The sequence below is a fragment of the Otolemur garnettii genome, unplaced genomic scaffold (genome assembly GCF_000181295.1).
Source record: "Otolemur garnettii isolate 467f Iridium unplaced genomic scaffold, OtoGar3 scaffold00002, whole genome shotgun sequence".
Classification (NCBI taxonomy): domain Eukaryota; kingdom Metazoa; phylum Chordata; class Mammalia; order Primates; family Galagidae; genus Otolemur; species Otolemur garnettii.
In genome coordinates this window covers 36,490,535-36,507,759 of record NW_003852397.1, presented here as the reverse complement: position 1 = coordinate 36,507,759, position 17,225 = coordinate 36,490,535, and the positions used below count along the sequence as shown (strand labels likewise).

At 38.4% G+C, this 17,225-nt stretch overlaps 1 protein-coding gene across 1 annotated transcript in view; it reads right to left on the bottom strand.

Moving 5' to 3' along the window:
- The window catches only part of KCNH8 (potassium voltage-gated channel subfamily H member 8), a 395,301-nt gene that overhangs the window by 255,482 nt on the left and 122,594 nt on the right, over positions 1-17,225 (bottom strand). The window contains exon 2 of the mRNA XM_003781732.1: positions 4,920-5,153. Within this exon, the coding sequence (XP_003781780.1) occupies positions 4,920-5,153 (234 nt within the window). The remainder of the gene's footprint in view (positions 1-4,919; positions 5,154-17,225) is intronic.

The window sequence follows — 17,225 nt, the reverse complement described above, 5'->3', positions numbered from 1 at the left end:
TAGTTAGGGCGGCCTCTTATCTATTTGCCCAGAGTGGCTCTGGTTAATGCATTTTGCAACAAACAATCTTCAAACTGACCTGGCCATCAAGGGTATGCATATACGGAAAGCCACCAAATACATGAAGGATGCTACTTTAAAGAAACAATGTGTACCACTCCGACGTTACAATGGTGGAGTTGGCAGGTGTGCCCAGGCCAAACAGAGGGGCTGGACACAAGTCAGTGGCCCAAAGTGTGTTGAATTTTTGCTGCACATGCTTAAAAATGCAGAGATTACTGCTGAACTTAGGGGTTTAGATGTAGATTCTCTGGTCATTGAACATATCCAAGTGAACAAAGCACCCAAGAAGTGTCACCGAACTTACAGAGCTCATGGTCACATTAACCCAGACATGAGCTCCCCCTGCCACATCAAGATGATCCTTACCAAAAAGGAACAAATTGTTCCCAAATCAGAAGAGGAGGTAGCACAGAAGAAAAAGATACCCCAGAAGAAACTGAAGAAACCAAAACTTATAGCATGGGAATAGACGCAGCATAAAATACATGCAGATAACAGTAAAAGGGGAAAATGAGAACTATCACCTCTGAGCATAAAACTGCAAAATATTTCCATTTCCATTTTAAACAGAAAAACATTTCATATGATATTTATTTGTGAAACTATTTTTCTTTCTAATAATTACAAATTTTTAAAAAATGATCCTTTCTCTATTTTGGTTTCCTCACCTATAATATAACAATAAAAAGAGTATGTCTTCCTTGGACCAAATAGGCTAATAGACAATATCAGACAATTAAGTTCTCAGACTCACTCCAGAAATAGTGCTAATACCTCATTGCTGAAGATCACTGTGGTCACCTTCAAGGTGCTCCCCTGGGGAACCTATGAACTGATGCCAGTGTCTAGAACACCCTTCAAAACGATTTGGGAACTCAGAGATGTTGTTGTATAAAATTGTGACAAGTAAATTCACAAACTCATTCCAGAAAAAGTGCTGTGAAGGGTGAGCTAGGTGCTGGCCTCAGTGCAGCAAGGGGAGAGTGCTTCAAAGATGAGCATAGTGACCTGCAGCGATGAAGTGGGTCTGAGTTCACAAACTTCATTGTCTAAACTTGTACGTAAAAGTTAAATGTTTGGAACATTTTTCTAGCATATAATTTTATATAAATATTAGCTATTATTATACTTCTATTTTTGTAACCACTGAATTGTTAAAAGGTTGTACTCTCTCATAACTATTGAATATTTGATGAAGTCTGTGTGTATGTGTGCACGGCCCGCAGGTTTCACCGTGACTATTTTCTATATGTTGCCTAGAGGAAACCAGAATACCACAGAGAGAAAGGAGCATATATTCATATTATACTGGAACAGAGATGATAAGAAAAGGAATCAGACAGATGTGGACTAGTTTTTCAAATCCCTCTATGGGTTTGTTTTGAGCTGAATTACTCTGCTTTGGAGTATGAGATCTGCTGGAGAATAATGCGTTCCACACTTTTCCTGGGTCAGGAGATGGGGGCAGATCCTCAAGGAAGAACAACTGTAGTGGACAGAGAATAGGTTTGCCTCAAGAATCTGGGGGTATTTGATCAGTAAAGCATGAAAGGAGGGGCTGTCTTTATGATGGGGGAGCAGGGGAAGGGCAGATTTCAAGACTTGAAGCAAGGTCTTAAACAGGGATTCTGGCAAGTAGTCAGTGTCAGTGAGAGAGTCAACTTTTATTTTCCTTTGGACTCAATTCAGCAGTCGTATCTGCCATCCTGTTCTGAGTATGTCTCCCTTTATAAGTCCTAATAGACATCCTAAACTTTCAGTACACTCTGCTCCATGACCTGAGGTGTTTGGTTATTGGAATTACAGGCATGGGCAGGAAAAGAAAGGGAAGCCTTTTCCCCATCATTTTTTCTACAAGGTCAGGAGAACAACAGCAACCTGTAGGCAAAGAAGAACAATCACAGAATGTCAAAATGTATTGGGGGAGGATCAGACAAGGATCCACTTTCTAAAAGAAAATGTCTATAAAGAAAATGACTTTTGAAGGCAGGAAGGAGGACCCTTAAGATCAGAAGCATATCTTTTAAAATCAGAAATCCAGACATCTTGTAAAGTATCCATAGGTCCCTCTAATAATCAATTCCAATTCCCTTCGGTAAACATTTACTAAGAAACCACCCTCTGACACACAGTGCTCAAGACTCAAGGCTCCGGGCACCGGGGAAGTGGAGATACAGATGTACAGCCTCTGCCTCCAAAGGCTTGCCGCTGTGTGCACAGACAGATACTTATATAAATAGCTTTAATACAGCATGATTAGCTGAGGGTGGACGGCAATTTTCAATCACTCGTAACTGGATCAATTAGTTTGCTCAGAATGTCTAACAACAATTCCCCATGGTGGCACGCTTAGAGGGGATTGGTGCCTTTAATGATTTCCACCTGAGTGCGTCTGATGCTGTGGCCTTCTTATAAAAAACTGAGCTCAGGAGATTCTTTTGGGTGTGGGCTCCCACCCTCTTCTCCATACTCTCTACCTATCTAGTCCTAAAACCTTCACTTTCTGGTCTTCACACCTAGACTCTCCTCCTTAGCCTGAACATTTTCCCGTGGTGCCACATTTGACTATTCTGAAAAAGCTTAAAAATGAAAACCCTCAAATGGATTTGGAGTGACCTACAAAGGCACCAATCTTAAGAAGGACAAGCCTGCAGTCAGCGGATTTTTCAGACAAAGGCTATCCTATCCCCTTTGTTCCACCAGATAGTAGTTTTATCACTCCTTGCCAGTCTACATTCTCAGTGACGTCCTCCATTTACTTTTATCTACGCCCTCATTTCAATGATCCTGGTATAATTACACAGAGCTGGAATTCTTTTGTTTTATCATATTTGCTATGTAGGCCTTATCTATTGACACACAATGTTCTGAATAGTGTTCCTGGTGCCAAAGAATTGAGGTATCCTGTGCCAAAGGGGTATTCTCCAATACTTTGGGACTACTATTATTCAAAAGCCACATGATCAGAGAATGTCCTCCAAAGACAAATAACTTACAAAAGGGAGTGATGTGTAAGCTCTTTTTTTTTTTTTTTTTTTAATCTCTGACATTGACCTCAATGCTCCAAAGTAATGAGAGTAAGATATAGAACCCAGCCTTCCAGGACAGGGCAGCCTCCCACTGCAAAGAATTACTAGCCCAAATGTCAATACTGACAATACTGAGAAACCCTGAGAAAGAGTACAATTTAAATGTTGTTCTATAAAGACCCCCAAAATATAGTGATGCAAACAAGATAGAAATGCATTTGTTTTTGCCTGGAGTAGAAAGGGGGAGCTGTAACAATGCCCAGGTTCCTTCTATTTTGTTGCTCTGCATTCCACTTTGATGTTGTCCTTGTCCAATGGTTAAAGTTGGCTTTTCAGCATTGCCTTAAGTTTTGAACACTTATGTATTTGTTAGCTAGAGCTGACATAAGAAAATATCACAGACTGGTTGCTTAGACAATAGAAATTTACTTTCTCACAATTCTGGAGGCTAGAAGTCCAATATCAAGGTGCCAGTATATTTGGTTTCTCCTAAGACCTCTCTCCTTGGCTTGCAGACAGGGGCCTTCTTACTATAGTTTCACCTAGTCTTTTCCCTGTATATGCGTGTGTACATACTTGGTGCCTCTTCCTCACTTTATATGGACACTCATTATATTGGATCTGGTCTCCCCTTATGGCCCCTTTTAACCTTTATTACCTCTTTAAAAGCCCTATTTCCATATACATCACATGGGGGAGGGGTTATGGCTTTGGTATATGAATTTTGGTGGGACACAATTTCGTCCATAATTGCATAGAAAAGAGGAAGGAAAGACATTAGAGGAAAATAATAATTTCACTTTAGAGAGTTTACTCAGAAGTTACATAAATCATTCCTTTTCATGTATCAAAGACTAAAACTTAGACATAAGACCAATCTAACTACAAAGAAGGCTGAGGAATATATTCTCCAACCTGGTACACATGGATACAGGTAAATTCAGAGGGTTATGTTACCATAAGGAAGGAATAAAGAAAGCTATTAAAGAAAGGGAGAACTTTGGATACGGGGAAAATGCTGGTTTGTTCTACCTTTTTGATTTAAGAGATGGTACATTTGGTCATGGCTTCTTATTCATGTCTCATACACTAGCTCTTGACTTCAACTCCCAGGCCCCCTTGGCTCGTTATATCTATTCCGACACAAGACTCAAGGACTGTAGACACCATCTCCATTTCTACATTCTTTTTCATTTAGAAGAGAATCACTAAAATGCAGCCCCCCCCCAATACTTCATATTTTCTCAGTTGGCAGTTTTGATTTTAGGCAAATTTACTACAGCCTGAGACCCCATGTATCTTTCGTTTTGTTTTCAGATTAAAGTGAATACTAAGAAAGGCTCTGTAGCCAAGGAACTGGAAGAGAAAATGTGTATGCTGCTGTCTTTCAAATTAACTTTCTTTTTTTGCAGGAAACACTTGATCTCTGTCCTTAATGACTAAAATTAAGATGTGGTTCTTTAAATACATAATATTTGGAAGATACCCCTGGATAAACATTGATAAATATATCAACAACTATCATATATAATACATACTTTAAGAATCACAATACTATTGTGATTATTATTTTTAATATGTATTAACTCAGTTAATATTAAGATACTGACATTGAATAATTCTACTTCTAATTCTAAATTTCCAGGCACTTTATGCCCCAAATGGCTGACAAAAGGCCATCATCCAAGTCACCTGTGGCACTTCTCTAACAGACTATATGTATGTGAATTACCATTAAGCTTTAATGGGATTTATGCAGAAATGACTGAGCTAAAAGAAGACAAACTCTCACAACTCTTCAATTTTCACCAAAGAAGGCCAACTCACCGTTCTTCTTGTAGAACATAATTTCTCCTTTGAATTCTGTTTTTTCCTCCAGTGACTTTTCTATCTGAAGCATCAGTTGCTCATTGGTTTCAACCCCAAATAAGAACTTGCAGCTGCAACTCTTTTGCATGACTTCAGTGCGGGCAAATCCAGCAAGTTCGCAGAAGCCATCAGAACAATAGACTATGGGGAAACCCTTAGCCACCTGGGCATTGGCAAGGATGAAGTTGCTGTCTGTAGAAAAACAAAGAGAAAATGCTCATCAACTAAACAAGTGGGAAAAAATCTTTTGTATAGCGCAATTTCAGTATAAATGTTAAGCATATGGATTTAGCTAACTCTTAAATGTAAGGTCCTAAGGTGCCGCGGCGAAAGAGTGACACTCCAAACATAAAATGACATTGGCCAGCAGGAGTACGCATTAAAACTTGACTTTGGCTTGTGGTTTGAAACACACTGTTTCTCCCACAGTGTTCAGTGGCCTGATTTGAGGAGCTCACCATCTAGAAAGGGATGGTGCTTTGGATCGTGGCTTCCACAGCCTGCATCTGCCATATAATGTACTATGTATAGGTGAACTTGAAAGTTACTCAAGTACTCTAAACCTATTTCCTTAGATTTGGCGAGGCTAGGATTTGTGTATAAGTAATTTATTTGAGAGGTGATTCCAGGAGTACAACAAATAGGAGACTGAGACAGGGAAGGATGGAAAGGTAATAAGGGGGGTTCTGCTAAGGGGAACACACAAGGGTCCTGGAAATGGCTGTGAGGAATACAATTCAAGATTCTCCCACTTCAGAGGAAGAAAAAAATTATCCACCATTGTCCATAGCTCACTGATTAAAGGTTACTCTTGGAGTGTCAATATTTTGGCACTTCTGACCGACCCACTTGGGCTAAGCACAGTCTCCAGAGACCATTAAAGCAGCAAGGTGGGAAAAGCCACCAGCATAGAAGGAAATGGTCTGCACACGATTTCAGGTAAGTCAAAGTAACATTGGCAGGGCAGTGACAGGTACGTTACAAGGATAAGGAGGCAACTTTATGAGTGTGTTGTATGAATTAATGAGATAATGCATATTATGTACTTAGTGAAGTGTCTGGCACAAATAAGTACTCATGAACATAGATTTTTTTAATTCACAAAAATCATTGAGTGTTATTTTCATCTTTATGATATTTTTATTAACAAAGATTAGAAGGAAATCAGGAATGGTAGAATGTTTTAAGTGCTTAGAGATAACTCTTAGAGGACAGATTGAGAATCAATATTCAGAGAAGGTTCCTGGAATATATATTTTTTGAGATTTACTTTAAAGGGTGGATACAACATTTATTTTAAAAAAAAGTCACATACTAGATATGGGGCTTAAGTTAATGCATTTATAAAAGGTATTGTTGGGTGACTTTAAGGTTTGGATGAATTATAGACTATTATTAAATCATTCATTCATTCAGCACATGAAACAAATGTTGGACTATCAGTATATTAATAGTACTAGATGCTGGGCTTTTTTTACATGATAAAAATTAAAATGGAGGGCTGCGCATGGTGGCTCACACCTGTAATCTTAGCAGTCTGGGAGGCCGAGGCAGTTGGATTGCTTGGAGCTCAGAAGTTTGAGATCAGCCTAAGTTAGAATGAGACCCCTATCTCAAAAATAGCCTGGTGTTGTGGCAGGCGCCTATAGTCCCAGCTACATAGGAGGCCGAGGCAGGAGGATTGCTTGAGCCCAAGAGACTGAGCCCAAGAGACTATGATGCCAAGCACACTACTCAGTACAACACAGTGAAACCCTGTCTCAAAAAAAGAAAAACAAGAAGATTTAAAAATAAAAATGGACAGAACTATAGGAAAAGCTGTCAAATGGGGGGAGCAAAATTCAATATAGTATGTCATATGAATCACAGAGGGTGACTGAAAAATGTATGCATATTTTAAGAAGGGAAAAAGCTGTATTCAAATTGTAACACTCAATATATACCTATAACATTTGTTATCTTGTATCTCTTATAACTGTAGAAGCCAAATGTCATCAGTATATATTAAGTATTACAATTTGAATACAGTTCTTTTTTTCCTTTTTAAAATGTGTGTACATTTGGGGGGCACCCTCTGTATTTATCAGAGAAACATATATACATTTATCAAATAGGAAATATTTATGTAAATCTAAAAATAAATGGACTAACTGATAAACATGCTCGTCTCTAAAGAAAGAAACTATGGACAGAGGTGAGAGGAATGCTGATTATTTTTCCATATACCCTACTGTACCTTTTGAGTTTTGTACAACATGCTTTATATATTTCCTATTCCAAAAGATTATGCTTAAAAGAGTTTACAGCAGACAGCATATCTCACATGCTTGGAGAAAGGAGGACTCCAGCTACTTCTTGACAACCAGCAGGACAAGTACTGAAAATCTTTTCCACTGGTTTCCACATCTCCTTTTAACAAAACAAACAAGCAAACAAACAAACAACAAACAAACAAAAAACTGCAGTCTAGCGCCAGCCAGCAACACCAAGTCCCCTCTATTCAGCTTTGCTCCAATCGGTCCCTAACCACAACAGCCCCAAGTGTAAAGCAAACACCTGCATCCTGCCTCTTCTGAGCTGGCTTTTTCACCCTTCTGTTCTCCCCTTCTGAAAGCCAGAGCTAAAGACTCTACTGAAAAACCTTCAATTATACATTGAGGTATATTATTATATTATACATTGAGCCCTGAGATTAAATTATATTACCCTAGACTCTCTCGCACTTTGCAGAATCTTTTACTGACTGTGTATTATATATTAGGCCTTGTCCCAGGTGTGCTCCCTGTCCCTAAAGGTCACAGTCCTGAACCTGTGACAGTCTCCAGTGAAGTCCAGAGGCGGGCACCTTCTTCCTTCTTGGGTTTGTGGGCTCAGACTCATCAACGCCACACAGCTTAGGGTCACTCTCTGACCATAGTGTGTATCTCTCCCTCTTTCTTTTTTAAAATTTTGGCTGGAAGATTGATCAGAAAACTCATGTGTATAGTATTGACAAAGTACTCACATGTCCTGAAAGAGCTTTTAACACTCTTTCAGAGGCCGTTTTTCAGTTGGCTGCTAACATGTTGATTGACTTTCTATCATATGATAATGCCAGGTGACATGGTTCCACTATCTGACAAGTCCTAGTGTGAGGTGACCAGTACTTAAACAAAAATAATCATTGTCTCTGGCTCTAGCATATAATAATTGAATAAAAGAAATACATGAATATAAGCAACACTAAGACACTGCATTGCATACAAGTTACTAAATCAGTGGTACATCAAAGTAAGTACTACCAGAGTTGAGAAATTAAACATGCTGGACTTTGAAAGTGGTTCACTTGGAATAAGACAAAAATAGGTGGAGATGATTTATTAAAAGTTCTGGAGTGTTAGAAGCAGATGTCTGAATAGAGCCGGCTCAGGGAATGAATGGGGAAATAGGACTTGGAAACAGAATTAACATTACATTTTTTCCTAAAATCCAATTTCCCTTTACTTATATAGCTACAGTAGTTTCCTTTTGTAAGTATTTGTCTGATATACCTCTTCCCATATCTCCACTTTCTTTTCTTTTTTCTTTTCCTTTTCTTTCTTTTTTTTCTTTTCTTTTTTTGAAACAGCATCTCAGTCAGTCACCCTGGGTAGAGTGTCCTGGCATCATAGATCACAGCAACCTCAAACCCTTGGGCTCAAGGATTCTCTTGCCTGAGCCTCCTAAATAGCTGGCACCTCAGGCATCCACTAAGACACCCAGCTAGTTTTTTATTTTTAGTAGAGATAGGGTCTCACTCTTGCTCAGACTGGTCTCAAACTCCTGAGCTCAAGCAATCCGCCGGCCTCCAACTCTAAGAGTGCTAGGATTACAGGCATGAGCCACCGTGTCTGGCCTCCCATAATTCCACCTTCAAACCTTCTAGGGAATTATGTCTTAGTTGTGTCTTGTACATGGCATATATCTAAATTTATTAAAAGTACAATATAAAAATATATCCTGAACTAAAAATTGCTATATTCGCTTTTATTATTATTATTACTACTACATTATATTGATTTTTTACCAGCTTAATTTGTTCATTCTCTTTGCTGTTTTTATTTTCCTTTTCCACTTTTTATATTATTATTATTATATTGAGACAGAGTCTCACTATGTTGCCCATGGTGGAGTGCGGTGGCATCGCAGCTCACACCAACCTCAAACTCTTGGGCTTAAGCAATTCTCTTGCCTCAGCCTCCCAACTAGCTGTGACTACAGGCACCTACCACAATGCCTGGCTATTTTTTGTTGCAGTTGTCATTGTTGTTTAGCTGGTCCAAGCTGGCTTTGAACCCACTAACTTCAGTATAGGTGGCTGGCACCATAACTACTGTGCTATAGGCTATAGGCATCAAGCTTCTTTTTAAAATTAGAAAATATAACATACCTAAATTAAAATTGTATACTATTATTGAACAACAACGAACACCTGTAGATCACTATGCAGTAAATAAGCCTCTATGCACCATGCAGACTGTATTTCCATCCTTTCCCAAAGAAATATATATGTTTTTACAATAATCACTCCCATTTACATAGTTTTTGCCCCTTGCTTATGTATTCTCATGCAACATACTGCCTATTTTTAATATTTAAAGCATATATAATCTTATTTCATTCTACATAATTCTTAGTGACTTGCTTCTTTTATTACTTTTCTTAGCAGCTTTACAATGGTTATGGACATAAGTAAAGTCAGTCCTTCAGAGATACAATAAGCTTCTAAAAAAAAGATGCTGAAGGAGTCACCAAGTTGTCTGATCTGCATGTTTCAATTAAGGATTATAGTGTGTTTGGGGTGGTTAATTCTTTCTGCAAATATACAGCAAAAACAAAGCAAAAAAAAAATAAAGGCATGTATTTGGCCTTTTCCGTTTATATTTAGCACTTGTCCTCGGTATGTAATTGCATTTCAATTCCCAAGAGAATAGTGGCGGTCTGCACTTCCTAAGGCTCAGTGTACAAGCTATATGAACGCTCCTGTTTGGGAAAGAGTAGCTCCCCGTGACCAGCTATCTACTTGGAAACATATGCTTTTCTGAATACCAGGCCTGGAATCCCTAAAGAAGAAACATGACATTTACTTTAGAATTATGTAAAACAAAGCCACAAAGCTGCTGCCATAATAATTACCAACTCATCGTGGGTATATCACTATCCATACATATGCTGAGGGGATTTAACCTTTTAAGGAATCAATTATGCATATGTGATATGCATCTAAATGCCACACAGCTTTTCTCTGCTTGTTTCTAGGTCATTTTTTGTGGAGTTTGACACTGACAGTAAACAGTAAGATCTACATGCATTTACATATTAGGTGGTTGATAATCTCTCTAAACACCTCCTTAGCAAAAAGCTTTCATGAATCATCAGAGAGGATCTCACAATTGGTAAAGACCCAGGCCATTTCATCTGACCTCCTAATGTAGAGCTCCACTTTTCCCATTCAAATAAAAATGGACTATTTCCTTGTTGACTTCCCAAGCACAAAGAGAATGGGAGTGGAACTGGGAAGATACAGAAGAAAAAAAAAAGAAAGAGAGACAGGAGGGCAGACACTGACCTACTATTAACTTCTCCCATCTATGTACTTGCCCCACTTTCCAGATGAGAACAAAGGCCTTGGAGAACTTACTTTCCAGTGCAAGATCCAAAGCTAGGGATTAAGACCTGGCGTATGTGATGACTTATTTAACTCTATCGTGCATTCTGTAAAAAAAAAAAAAAAAATGACTGACTTTCCACCCACAGGAGAAATGGGGAAAATGTTTCTACCTATTTCAGTCTCTCAATAGCCTAAAGCCACAGATTTTTCTCTGTAGAGATTATTTATTAATAGCTCATTGATGACACCTCCAAAATCAATCTGAATCTCTTAGGAAACTCCCTGTCACTTCTGAATTTCCTTCAGAAAGTCAATATTTCAAAAATAGTACAGAAACTCCCATGCTTCCAAGGTATTTTGCATAGGCCCACTCCACAGTGTCATAGGAAGCACAGAAATGTACTTCCTAGTCAAATAGCCTGGTTTCCAATCACCTCATGTGCTTTTAATGTATACTGCAGTACTTTCAAAATGTTCTTACTGACATATCCTCCTACAAGGTCAATAAACATATATTTCAAGGGGCCTAAAGGCATAGCCCTAAACCCAAAGCTGTTTTGAAATCTCACAGAATTTTGCATTCTACTCTTTCATAAATTTGTGCTTATGTTAGTGTTTTTGATTTTTTTAAATATAGGTCTGCCAATTTTTTAATTCAATTGGAAATTCAAGAAAATGTGTTGTATGTTGTCTGTGACTTTGTACATATTGCTTAGTACTCCACTAGGTTTGAAAACATAAATCTACGTAGAATAGTGCATGCTCAAGAAGATGATGTGGCTCCCAGTCGTTCTTTCCCTGCAAGCCTCAGATATTTAAAGATAACCGTCTCAGCATCAAGTCTACCAAATCTCCATATGGCAGACCCCTGGAGCCATTCAGAGCAATGACTATACACTGACAACATTATAGGGACATCTGTACACCCTTGGCTCTCCCAGCCAATAATGCAGACACTTTGATAGTCCAAATCTTTATTTCTGAAGAGTTCCTTTGATATTGGCTTCCCTAAACTTTTGTGTAGTGTTAGCAAGTATTCATATTTATATACCCTGCAGCCAAGGAAGACTAGCAAATTCAAGTCCTCTGTCCTCATTTTCCTGGAGACAGCACGGGATAAATAGGAACTTTTAACATGGTTTTGTAAGTTGCCCTTATGCTTTCAGAATTTACCAATACACACAGGTTCAAAAAAGACAACATTGTATCTCTCATGGTAGGGAGCACAGCTTTCTCGGGAGATTACTTTCTTCAGGCTGATAGAATATTAATGTCTATAACTTTAAAATATTTAAATGATTTCGGCCCTTTATATTGATTTCAGGGAGGTTAATTGTATTATTTCCAAGTATGATGGAATCTTTATTAGATTAATGGTACTGGCTGCAAGCTAAAGTTCTCTGTGTGCCCTGTGCCAAAATTTAGGAGGTTATTTGGATTTGAGGACTTTTCTAACCTTACAAAATAGGCAAATGGAAAATTTGTGAAGAAAAGTTCTCATAGTCCTTGGGATTCACACATCATCTGGTGTCATGCTTCACATTGTCCTATTGCTGGCTTTCACCCTTCATTTGTAGTTTGATTTTTAAAACTGTATAAATTATCATTTCAGACAGAGAAAGACAAGAAGAAAACACATGGAACAAAGCAAAGCTCAAGGTGGAACTCTAGTGCTCACAACTGACATAGTAATAAAAAGGAAGAAATTGAAAGGAGAATATCTGGCTCCCGTCAGTCCAAGAAATAAAGAGACAAATACAAACAAATGTCCTTGACCATCTTGCCACTGGGTGCATGGTCCTGGGCCAGAAATATCACCCTCAGGTAGGGCTTAGAAATTCAGAATCTTCAGCTTCACTCCAGAAGAAGAATCAGAATCTGCATTTTAACAAGATTCACATGGATGTGCGTATAATAAAGTTTGAGAGCTCCTTTAGAATTGAATTGGAAAGGTCTACAAGAATTCATTGACAGTAAATGGTTGAGAGAAAGTAGCTGTGTGCCTGAGGATTATAAAAAGGAAAGGAGATGTATTTTCAGTGTATGCCCTTTTGAACTTTTGAATTTTTTCCTTATGCATATAATACCTGCTCAAAATATCTTCCTAATGTTTATTTAACCATTCATTTGAATGCCTTAATGAAAACAATTTGGTTAGAAACCACTAGCAATCCCAATGAAGTTAAAAATATATGTTAGCAATTTTTTAATTTCCAGTAAACAGGGGGTGGAGTAAGATGGTGGAGGAGAAACAGCTTTTTTGAAACCGGGCATGGTGAGATAGGGGAGAGAAGACTCCAGGTACCTCAGGATTGTGGGCTTTGCCCAGAAACATCCTTCAGGGGCACAGGGAAGCAGTGGGAGACTTAGGGACCAGGAGGAGGATGAAAGAAAGCAGTTGGGAAGGGGCAAGTGTTTGTGTTTGGTCTGAGGCCACCAGCCATGGTGGCTGCAAGCAGCAGCTACAGGGGTGGTGAGAGTGTGCACACAGGGAAGGTCTTCCCTGTGGGATTTTTGGACTTGGGCACTTGGTTGAGTTACTTTGGGAGATGTTGTGTGAGCCATCAAGTGACTTTGAACAGAGCCCAGAGATTGGGACTGAGCTGAGGGGGTATTTGGCTGTAGGCTGCATGCAACCATTGTGGGAGAGCTGCCTTGCAGGCTTGGCTCTCAGGGTCCTAGACCAAGGCTGGTTCCAGGAGACATTGGGAGAGTGAGAAAGTGATTTCTAACAGTGACTAGAGGCCAGGACTGAGCCAGTGGGTCAGAAGGGAGGTTTCATTGTTCAGCTGCAGGTCATGTGGGCAGCCATTGTGGGAAAGTAGCCTTGCAGACTCAGACCTGTGGGAAGGTTGCCTTGTAGGCTTGGCCCTTTGGGTCCTAGAGCTAGGCTGGTTCAGAGCACCTGACAAGCAGGCAGCCTCTTCCAGAGAGATCTGAGCAACATACCCTTTCCTGGGATATCCACTGCTTAGCCAAGAGGCACGGTTTGGAAAGGTCAAGGCATGTCTATTAAATGGGCTGAGCAGAGATCCAGGCTCTCAACCCTGTGGGGTGTGAGGACAAAGAAGTTAGCAGAGGCTTCCAGCTGTATTAAGATTAGCATTTCATACCCCAGAAGATCACCTGTTGCCCAGGCAATATTCAGCAAGATATATATATATTTTTTTCTTTTGTGTTATTTGTTGGTCTTATTGAACTTGCTGTTATTGTCAGTTTGTCTGTTTTTTTCTTTTTCAAATTCCTCCCATTTCTAGATTTTTCTTTTTATCTTCATGTTTTTCATGTAAATATATATAATTTTTGTTGCCTTTTTTTTTTTAATAATAAAGACTTCATTTTTGCTAGTTTTTCTGCCCCTGGTATTTGTTTTTCCCCTAATTTTATCTCTTCAGGTTTATTGTTTTGGCTTGATTTATGATATTTTTGTTTTTCTTCCCTATTTAGTGGAGATGGGGTCCTCTGTCTTTTCAGGCTGGCAAAGAGCTGCAGATGTCAAGAGATCCATCCAACCCAGTCTCCTCAGACGTTGGGATTTGTGGGTGTGGGTCAAAGTACCCTAATGTACACCTCTAGTACTCCTGCTCCCTCTTTCTGTGCCTCTCTTCTTTTTGTCAATATTTCTTTTTACTTACCCCTTCCTTTCTCTTTTCTCTCTCTCTCTCTCTCTTTTGTATCTTTTATCCCGTTTTACTCCATATTCTTTTTGTCCCTTTAGTCCTTTACCAAAAGGACATTTCAACACCTTAGGTCAGAGGCACAGTAACTTAAAGAGAAAGAGGAAGTGAAAGGAAAATTAGGGTAAGGAAACAGATAAAAGAAAACACACATAAGGAAAAAACAATAGACAAATCCTGGCAACATGAAAAACCAATCCAGAGCAACCCCTCAAGGGACCATGAAGTAGCTACTACCTATAAAGAAATGCTAGGAATGACAGAAGGAGAATTTCAAATATGGATGGTAAAAACAATAAAGGAAATTGCTGAGAAAGTGGAAAATAACCAAAAGGAAATCCAAAAACAGAATCAAATAAGAGATGAAAAATATGAAGAATATAGAAAGGATATAGTGGAGTTGAAGAAATTGAAGCAATCAATCAGGGAACTTAAAGATGCAATAGAAAGCATCAGTAACAGCCCAGACTATGCAGAAGAAAGAATCTCAGAAGTAGAGGATAAAGCTATTGAGCTAACTCAGGCAGTTAAAGAGACAGAAAAAAAGAGAGAGAAAGCAGAACATTCAATGACAGAATTATGGGACTTTATAATCATTTAAACATACAAGTTATAGGTATCTCAGAAAGGGAAGAAGAATGCCCCAGAGGCATGAAACCCCTACTAAAGGATATCATAAATAAAAATTTCACAAATATCACCAAAGATTCTGACACACTCCTTTCAGAGGGGTATCAGACTCCAGGTTGTCTCAACTCAAATCAAGCTTCTCCAAGACACATTGTCATAAACCTGTCCGAAGTCAAGACAAAAGAGAAGATTCTGCAGGCCACTAGAAGTAAGTGACAATTGATCTACAGGGGCAAATCCATCACGGTGACTGCTGACTCCTCAAATGAAACTTTTCAAGCCAGAGGACAATGGGAATCTATATTTAATCTACTGAAACAAAACAATTTTCAGCCCAGAATTCTATATCCTGCTAAGCTTTAAAATTGATGAAGAAATCAAATCTTTTACAGATACGCAAACATTTATGAAGTTTGCCACAGGTAATACTTAGACTTATTCTATACACTGATGATCATAATGGACCACCAGCAAAATAAACACCTACAAACTAAAGGGTAAAACTCAGCATCCACAATGATGCACAAGATAAAACTAAGCAATGGAATTTCAAAAAATAAGATGAATATAACTCCACCACACTTATCAATTATATCAATACATGGCTTGAATTCCCCACTGAAGAGGCACAGACTGGCTGATTGGATAAAAACGCCAGCCATTTATTTGCTATCTGCTGGAGACACGCCTAGCCTTGAAGGACAAATTAAAACTCAGGGTTAAGGGCTGGAAGACAATTTTTTAAGCAAATGGAATTTAGAAGAAAAGAGGGGCTGCAATCTTATTCTCAGATACCAGTGGATTTAAAGCAATTAAAGTGAAAAAAGACAAACATGGATACTTCATATTGGTCAAGGGAACAACAGAACAAGAAGACATTTCAATTCTAAATATTTGTGCACCCAACTTAAATGCTCCCAGATTCCTAAAACAGACCTTAATTAGTCTGATAATATGATATCCCATAACACCATAACAGGGGATTTTAACACTCCTCTTACAGAGCTATACAGATACTGTAAACAGAAACTAAAAAAAGATATAAGGGACTTACCTAGAACATCCTTGAGCAAAACACAAGCTACCAAAATCTGTGGGATATAGCAAAAGCAGTCCTGAGAGGAAAAATTACCATTTTAGATGGCTAAATCCAAAAAACAGAATGTGAGCACATCAACAAACTCACACGTTATCTTATGGAATTAGAGAAGAAGAACAATCCAAGCCTAAACCCAGCAGAGGAAAAGAAATATCCAAAATTAAATCAGAGATTAATTTGAAATTGAAAACAAAAGAATCATTCAGAAAATTAACAAAACAAGGAGTTGATTTTTTGAAAAAATAAACTAGATAAACCTTTGGCCACACTAACTAGAAATAGAAAAAGTAAAATCTCTAGTAACCTCAATCAGAAATGATAAAGGGGAAATAACAACAGATGCCACAGAGATACAAGAGATTATCTCTGAATTCTATAAAAAAATGTATGCCCAGAAATTTGGGAATGTAAAAGAAATGGATCAATGTTTGGAATCACCCCCCCCTCTCTAGACATAGCCAGGAAGAAAAAGATCTGAACAGACCAATTTCAAGCACTGAGATCAAAGAAACAATTTAAAAAGTCCCAAGAAGAATGCCCTGGTCTGGATGGCTTCACACCAGAATTCTATCAAATCTTCAAAGAAGAACTTAGTCAGACACTGCAGAAATTGTTCAAAAAAATTGAGGAGGAAGGAATCTTCCCTAACATGTTCTATGAAGCAAATATCACCCTGATACTAAAACCAGGAAAAGACCCAACTAAAAAAGAAAACTTCAGACCAGCTTCACTAATGAATATAGATGCAAAAGTTCTCAACATAATTCTAGGTAATAGACTACAGGTTCTCAGCAAAAAAGTCATACATCATGATCAAGTAGGTTTCATTGCAGGGAAGCAAAGCTGGTTTAAAGAATCCCTATTCAATAAATGATGGTGGGAGAACTGGATATCCACATATAAAAGACTGAATGAACTGGATCCACATCTTTCTCCACTCACAAAAAATTGATTCAAGATGGATAAAAGGCCTAAATTTGAGGCACAAAACAGTAAAAATCCTCAAAGAAAGCATGGGAAAAACACTAGAAGATATCAGCCTGCGGAAAGACTTTATGAAGAAGACTTCCATGACAATTGCAACAACAATAAAGATAAACAAATGGGACTTAATTAAACTGAAAAGCTTCTGTACAGCTAAGAAGACAATAATCAAAGCAAATAGACAACCTACACAATGGCAAAGGATATTTGCATATTTTGTATCAGACAAAAGCTGGATAATTAGG